Genomic DNA, 8,540 nt, shown 5'->3' on the forward strand with positions numbered 1-8,540 from the left:
TTTCTTCATATACATTTTTTTTATCTATCATATATTTGTTAGTAAATCTGTGTTCATAAACAGAAAATCAGAAAAGCAGAAACGTTAGTTTAATAAAAAACATAAACAAACACAAAAATATTTTCCGAGTCCACAAGATTTTTGTGTGTCTTTAAGGAATTTAATCTCCTCACTGTTGCCCAAGGTATACGGATTAATTCCTCCCGAGATAGAACGGAAAACTATTCTGTAAAAGCGGCACTTCAATTTACAGAACTTAAGCGAACTCAAATGGCGGAGCAAATCAAACTTGATACTTATGTTTGTTTTGGAAAAAAAAAAAGAGGGGAGAAATTTCAGAATTTTCGGTGTATAAAATTTGAGGAAAACCTTTAAATTTATAGACAACGAAAGGATAAGATAGTGTGTATCAATTCAAAATGTGTCATTTTAGGTTATTTGAACAAAATTTAAAAATTAATGAAAGACGTTTGACAATAGTTTTTAAGTTAATTATATTTGAAATAGGCATAATATATAAATAGACCCTCAAACTCAACCTTTAGTATGCCCTCCAACTTTAGATGTGTACAAGTAGGCATCTCAACTTGTCTCCAGTTTGTCAATTGAACACTCTAACTTACAAAATGATCATCTAGACACCTCCAAAATTAATGTGTCATGTTCACGTCAGCATTTGTGTTTACATATTCAACTTTATACAAGTTGAGATGCTTACTTATGCACACCCAAAATTAGAAACCATACTTGCCAATTAAAATCAAATTTGAGGGCTTGTTTATGTATTATTATGGTTTAAAATACTAAAAATTCTAGGACAATTTGTAGGATTGGGTTTTGCTGGGGTGGTCTTTAATTTTTATCCCTCAAATTGGTGGTCTTTAAGTTTTGCCTTTAAAGCAGAATTGCAACCTTAAGATAGAATTTGTGCATTTTTTTTTACTGAGTTGAAATTTGAATCCACAACTTTGGATATTAAGCGAAGGACAGAATTTAAAGACCACCAATTTGAAGGGCAAAATTTAAATACCACCCCAAATGAAGGCCAATCCGCGCAAGAAAAAGAAAAGAAAATGCTCTTACACTCTTACAGTCGGTCAAAAAGACATTCAGCAAAATAAATATCCGATGAGGTTCGCGAATAAATAAAAGGAAAAAAGATCTACTCAAATTTATAGCTATGATGACAAGCTGACAGCGAAGCAAACAGTAGCTCTGTCGTATCACAAGAACTCCACCCAATTCGAAACCCGAAAAGCCTCCCAAAAATGGAAAGTCTCTTTCGATCAGTGACAGGCGCAAACCCTAACCCATCCGATTACGAAGAAATCGAATTCTGGTCAAACCCTGAACGAACGGGTTGGCTCACAAAACAAGGCGAATACATCAAAACCTGGCGCCGTAGATGGTTCATTCTTAAACAAGGTAAACTACTCTGGTTCAAAGACCCTTCGTCTGTCACACGCGCTGCTGTACCGCGTGGAGTTGTTTCTGTTGCTGAATGCCTTACTGTTAAAGGTGCTGAAGATGTGATTAATAAGCCTTTTGCTTTTGAGTTGTCTACTAGTCGTGATACTATGTATTTTATTGCTGATTCTGAGAAGGAGAAAGAGGAATGGATTAATTCTATTGGGAGATCGATTGTTCAACATTCGAGGTCTGTTACCGATAATGAGGTTGTTGATTATGATAGCAGGCCTTAGTACCTTTATATATGTGGGTTGCACGTCTTATAATTGTCAGAACTTTCTTCTTTTTTCATGTTGTATTGTGCAGACTATTTAGTGACTGGTTCATATGAAGTTTTCGTTTGGTTGTATGAGTTTATGTTCAATGAAAATATTCTATTTTCATATTTAGGTTTAATTGATCGACATTTTTACTATATTTTTTTTTTGTTTTATATTCATTCGTACTTATATGTGAGTTGCATGTCCTATAATTGTTTGTTCTGTTTCTCTTTTCATGTTGTATTGTGCTGACTCTTTAGTAACTTGGCTTATATGAAGCTTTTGTTTGGTTGTATGAGTTTATGTTCAATGTAAAAGTTCTCTTTTCATATTTAGGTTTAATCACCTTTGCTTTCCGGTACTATCTGTCGTTTCTTGTATTTCTATTACTGCTCTATCATTCCTTTTATAGTATTTTGCCATGGCTTATTCGTTTCCGTTATCTCTTTTTTCGTACTGCTTTTATTTGCTTGTCCTTGTGTCGAGGGTCTACCGGAAACAACCTCTCTAGCTGCACAAGGTAGGGGTAAGGTCTGCGTACACTTTACCCTCCCCAGACCCCACTTTGTGAGATTTCACTGGTTATGTTGTTGTTTAATCACTTGATATTTTAACTAAAAGATGTTTATTTTCACTCGTAATTTGGATATAATGATCTTGATTAGAACTTAAATAGATATAGAGGATTCATAGAGCCGACTTAGTTGATTGATTAAGTAATTGAATTTCATTCATAGGGTTCATTATGTGATGCGATCAAGTGCTATTAGGAAACATTTTCATTTTAGCTGTAGGGATAACTGTACAATGAGATGAAGTGCTCTGGTGTGTTAGATTATGCAGCACTGACCCGCAAGGGTGGCTCAGTTGGTTGAGCATGGGGCTTTCCTAGGTTCGAAATCCCCTGTTGTGCCTTCTGGGTTGAGCTCGTCGCACGGGGTTTGCCTAGTGCGGGTTACCTCTCCTGTGTGGTTTGCGAGCTATTACACAGGAGCTGGGTTTACCCTGTGCGCACCCGAAGGGTAGCGGCTGCGGGTTCCCATGTCATAAAAAATAAATAAATTATGCAGCACTGATCAGTCTAACTTTCCTTTTTCATTGGGCTGGGATAAGACTTTGAATTTCTATTCCTTCATTTCCTCTGTCAGTGCGACCCTTTGGTTAATCTGATAGGGAGTTAATTTCACTCGTATATTAAGAGTACCTTCATGACTATTGGCTTCTATTTCTAAGTTATTCTTTTGAAGTGTATAAAGGTAGTCTACATAGACTCTTATCTGTCACTGGAGAAGGGCAACTTGCAGACCACTGCACTAAAAAGGAAGAAAAAGATGATAAGAAAACGATGAGCAAAGAGATTCATTATTGTTTGAAGCAAAAGTTTCAAATAATTTATTTCAGGCTCCATTCTCTCTTCTATCTTTACCATTAGGGCAACCTGTTATAGCTTCTTCTAGTACCAAAAATCCTTTCTCTTATAGCCGGTACTCCCAACTTTACATATGTAATATCCATTTTATCCTTGAAAGTTTTGCCATACATGAAGACTCCAATTCTATAGTCTATTATAGACTGTCTATCCTGTTTGGACCAGAAAACTTTGTCCCTGCAATTAATGAAACAGCTTGTACGCGTCCCAGAATTGCCTCATTAGATCAGGTAATGCCATTTTGAGTATCAGATCATCTTGAAATGGTTAAACAGCTCGTCTCTTTCTTATAAACATACCCAGTAAAATGATATTGTGGCTTGCACATCCCCTTGTTTCGATGCCTTGGACCTATTCCATACTCCAGAGACTTGGAAACTTATCACTTTGATTTCATGCAATTGAATGAACTACTGAATTTGGAGGGTAAAATCTAAAGAAAGAAGAAATCATTGAGCTCTTTTTCTTACTTTATATTTTTCCTTGAGAAGTTAAAGTTATGGTGCACACTTACTGACAGTTATGGGTATGTCCTGTTCCCTTAATATCAGTAGAGCTGAACTGACTCATAGTCTCTACTTGGAGCTGTATGTCCTGTGGTTCCCTTAATATCAGTAGAGCACTAGAACTGAACTGACTCACAGCTTTATCTAATTCTGATCCTGAGAGGTAATTGCTAAACAAAGTCACTTACATGGCAATGGTGTCCCTGTTGAAAAAAATTGCTTGGCTTATTGATCTCAGTGATAATCAGCATTTCAAAGTGGTTGTGAATAGTTGTGATTATTCTCTTCTGAATGTGTCAATTGCATTTGACCCTTCTATGTATGAAGGATTGATGTTGCCGATCTCAACTAGTTTGCGATTGAGGCATGGTTGATTGATTGATTTGACCCTCCTTTAGGTGCAACAAACTGTTCTAGCTGTTGCATGAAATCCTTGCACTCGAAATCTGTAGCTGAGCAAACAGTTTATACCTTGAGAAGATAGCAGTTTGAGAGTCTTTACAGCTTGGCATTCAGCCATGAAACTTTGAGAGTATTTTAGTATATAACAACAACAACAACAGGCCCAGTAGAATCCCATCACGTGGGGAATCCCACCACGTGGGGTTTGAGAGTACTTTAGTAGACGAATTCAAAATGACCTGAACCGATCAAGTTTTCTGGAGAAAGGCCACTGGTTAGTGTATTGCCTAAAGAAGACAAGATACGTTTTTTTCCCTTCACCATCCTAGCTTAGTGCAGCAAAAGATAAACCAAAGTGAGAGACAGAGGTAAGAAAATGGATATCAACTCTACAGCATTCGGCTTATGGCTTTCTTAATTCGAGCAGTGCATGGCTTCAATTGCACTCTGATACCTCTACAAGTGTTGGGTTACCTGTCATACCCCATTTTAACCGGGTTAAAGTAGAAGTACGACATATTGGTGATTCCTATTTTTTGTTTGTGTTAAGGAGTCGCCACCTAATTATTTATGGTGAATTAGGACACCTAAAGTCTATTAAAGTTATGTTTAAAGTTAACTCTGTTTAAGGTCTGCGAAACTTAAGATTCTAGGTAAGGGTTCAATTAGTCTAAAGGGAAGGTATTAGGCATCCTTTAAGACCCATTAACAATGGTTAATCGACCGGACTAAAATTTAATTAGGCTAAGTGTAAATGTAATGTTTAAATGTTTAAGAAAATATCTTATAAGTATTCCTAAAGTTATTTAAAGTAAAACTTAGTTTAGTTAAAATAAACTAAAAGAAACAGGACATGTGATGTTTATATGTGTTTGAAGAAAAGTGAGTTATGCCGACTCACAAATTAAAAGAGTTATTGTAAGATTAATGTTAAATAAGTTTTTAAAGGTTTCATATAAAGACTAATAGTTTAATATATATATGTAAGGATTGTTTTAACAAATATACGTTTGAAGCGTTGAAAAAGAGCTAAAGTGAAAGAGTTATCCGTGAAACTAGTTTGCCTTTTTTATTTCTCAAATGAGTTAGCATTAGTGTCAAATATGTAATGTTTTAAATTTATAAGATAGTAAGAGCAAATCTTGATTCTTTTAACTCAAATGAATATAAATTTGCGATATTGAAGATCAATTATTCTAAAAAAAAGTAAATATTATGGATACCATAAATGATTCTAATAATATAAAAAAGAAGAAAATGAAACTCTGTGGAATTGATTATTATTAGCTTTCCTTAAATTACTACCCATTATTAAATTAAACTCCACTAATTTGCTAAAGTTCATCTAGATTAATAAACAAAAGTGTTAGTCACACAACACAAATTAAATGCACAAAGATAAAAATAGAAGAGTGAAGAAGTTAAATGGGCTCCAGCCCATTTTTATGATTGCTGTAACTAAGCTACTGTTGGGTTATGGCCCAGTCATTTTGGACTGCTGTGGCTGTCTGTTTGCTGTTGACATTGATTGGGCTTTGGCCCAAATTTTATTTCCTTGTTTGGCTGTAGGTTGGCTGACTTGAAAGAGAAATTGCGTTGGGTTTTAGCCCAACACCGAATGCGGGGGATGACGGGTCGCTTGGACTCGTATGCGAGATGTCATGCATAAAACGAAAAGGAACGATTAGTATACGATCAATAAATAAGGTTAAACACATAAAATGCAACTCAAAACAAATCAGTAATTATGTATACACTGTATATTTTGGCATATCTTCTGTATATACAACCGTAAGGATATATAGAAGATTAATATTGGAAAAAAAACCTTAATCCATAACGACCCATCTGATCTCCTTGTTAACGTGCTTAAATAAGACATACCAGCAATATACGTATATATACATGCTGCATGCTTTACAATATATAGGGGAGGCAACCTTTAGATATAGGCAGAAGCAATATATGGTCACTACCCAGTGTAATCCCACAATAGTGGGGTCTGGGGAGGGTAAGATGTACGCAGCCTTACCCCTACCTGGGTAGGGAGGCTGTTTCCGATTGACCCTCGGCAACCCTCCTCCTTTATCCGGGCTTGGGACCGGCAATGTGAGCGAGCTCACACAGGCGGAGTTGCAGAAGCAATATATGATTACCAAAAATGAGACAGACCTCCAAAACAATACATGGGCAGAATACAAATTAGCAGATGGGCAAACTTTGAAGTCCCTTTTTAGCAAATGATACAGATGTGCACTATGCACAATTGATTTAAGATAACTCTCCAATAAATGACAAGCAGATTTACATAGGTATTGCGTGGTAAATTTTGATCATATTCCAATCAAAACAAAACCCCAAGATGTGCATAAGTCCATTAGATTATCCAATGAAGTTCATAGATACCATGTTTTGTATTGAAAGAAAACAAACTCTAAAACCTTCCATCTTCATTCTAAAACCCAGAATTCCGGACTATTTAGCAAGATTATAAACATATTGCCCAGCCCGAAACAGAATCACACAGAGGTTTTGGCAAATTATTATGTAATGACTAGATACATGTGAAGAGTTATTTCAGATAAGGTGTTACACAAATAGGCAAATAGGCATGAACAGGTTGGGGATACCTGGTACAGGATTCTTTAGGCCATTTTTTAGCTCCGTAAGTTATTGCAAACATATATAGGTACTCAGTCAAGTCGAGTTATGGTTAAGTCCCTTCCAACAGATACACATGTAGTTTGAGTGGTCAAGATATAATAATCAACCATGTAGGCAGGGCATTCTCAGAGATGGACGTTACTTTTTGTGGTACAGTGAAGTGGGGCGTCGAGGCCTTGAATCCCTGCTCGAACTCGAAGCGAACCGAAACCCAATTAAAGTAACTAGAGTTTTAAACAGAAAAGGAAAGGAAAATAGAGTAATTGTTGGCTGTTTTTTGTTGATTAAAACTTGTGTTTTGTAGGGGATTGTCGTGGTTCCAGGATCTTTGTCGATGTTAGGATTCCTTTTTCTTTTTTCTCTCTTTAACAGAACCATTCGTCCTGAATTTATAGGGCTTCGTTTGGTTTAAGAAAAGAGAGGAGCGTATGATAGAGACGAAGGAGTGGGGGACAAGCGTGGGGGGACAGCGGCGAGTGGGAGTGGCAGGGAGTGTGGGGGACAGTGGTGAGTGGAGGGGGTGTGAGGAAAAGAGGAGCAGGTGAAGCGGGTAGGGTTGGAGAGAAGAGAGAGAGCTGAAGGGGATGGGGGAGGCGGAAAAAAATGAGGGAAAAGAAAGAGAGGAGAGTGAGGGCTTAGGGTAAAGAATAAGGGAATTGGGCCGGACCGGGTAGGGTAGAAAATGGGCTGGTCCGTTTAGTATTTTAGTTGGGTTGAAAATGTGGGTTGGGTAGGGAAATAATGTGAGCTGATTTGTTTGGGGTAGGGAAATAATAGATTGGTCCGAAAAATGTGTGTCCTTCCTCCGCTATTTAATTATTTTTGGGATTCTAATTTAATAATTGGTATAATATATATTATGTAAAGACAATAAATAATTAATATGTAAAAATAAATATTTTGCAAAGTGTTTATCTTGTAATTAATTTAACGAGTCCAAACCCGAAACGAAAACGATGACTAGCTGTTCAAAATTTATGATAAAGTAATGCTCATAATGTCAAAAATATAAGTAGTGATATTAATAGTAGTAGCAAAAATATTGTGAAAATAAAGTATTTAGCTCGTCAGTAAATTTAGAAATCCGAGTAAACTAAAATAAAAGAGGGACAAAATTGGGTTTCAACAGATGCCCCTCTTCGACCGGAGACGATGTAAGAGTCTTCGGGCGAAGAAGTTGACGTAGTAGCCAAATTTGTTTGGACCGACGAATATGAGTTTGTAAGAAAGTACGGTTTAGGAAAATTAATGAAAATATTATGAGGAGCGAAGAAATTATGAAAAATTATGGCCGAATCTCAGTTTCGAGTTGTCTACATATCTCGGGCTGCACGAGAATCAGGCCATGTGTAGTTCGAAAGTTTTGTGGATTCATAATCTTGCGGGGGTTGTAGACAGGTGACGCGAACGTTCAAGAATGGAACATATGCTTATAGCCTCCTAATTATAAATGTGGCGCGCAACACAACTTTAAGTAGGACTCTATTAGACACGATGTAAATTCTCCAAAATGCCCCAGTGTTGAATTATGGAGACGCTGGGGATGTAGAAAGGAATATGAGATTGTGAAAAGAGTAGATTTAGTAGAGTTTTAGCGGAGGATGTGAAAGAGAATTTTAACCTACGTATCACGTGTTTGTGGACATAGGCGGAATTGAGTTCGAGAGTAGATTCGTGACCTTTGCTTGTGAGTTTGGTATACCTCTTTAGCAAATTTGCCCCAGTTCACTGCGTAAGATAAAGTTCCACGTTGTGCTGTGTCCCTGCAGGTTGTATTTTCTGCCAAAACTGAAATTCATGTCAAAATTA

At 36.8% G+C, this 8,540-nt stretch overlaps 1 protein-coding gene across 1 annotated transcript; it reads left to right on the plus strand.

Moving 5' to 3' along the window:
• Positions 1 to 1,119: 1,119 nt before the first annotated feature.
• LOC132606153 (pleckstrin homology domain-containing protein 1-like) lies at positions 1,120 to 1,853 on the plus strand. Its single transcript, XM_060319523.1, has one exon. The coding sequence runs from the start codon at positions 1,269 to 1,271 to the stop codon at positions 1,701 to 1,703; it is 435 nt and encodes a 144-aa protein (XP_060175506.1). The 5' UTR covers positions 1,120 to 1,268; the 3' UTR covers positions 1,704 to 1,853.
• Positions 1,854 to 8,540: the final 6,687 nt, after the last annotated feature.

Source organism: Lycium barbarum, chromosome 1 (genome assembly GCF_019175385.1).
Source record: "Lycium barbarum isolate Lr01 chromosome 1, ASM1917538v2, whole genome shotgun sequence".
Classification (NCBI taxonomy): Eukaryota; Viridiplantae; Streptophyta; class Magnoliopsida; order Solanales; family Solanaceae; genus Lycium; species Lycium barbarum.

What these genes read in the sequence shown, in the direction of transcription:
- LOC132606153 (XM_060319523.1), top strand. Translation starts at nt 1,269, where the DNA reads ATGGAAAGTCTCTTTCGATCAGTGACAGGCGCAAACCCTAACCCATCC.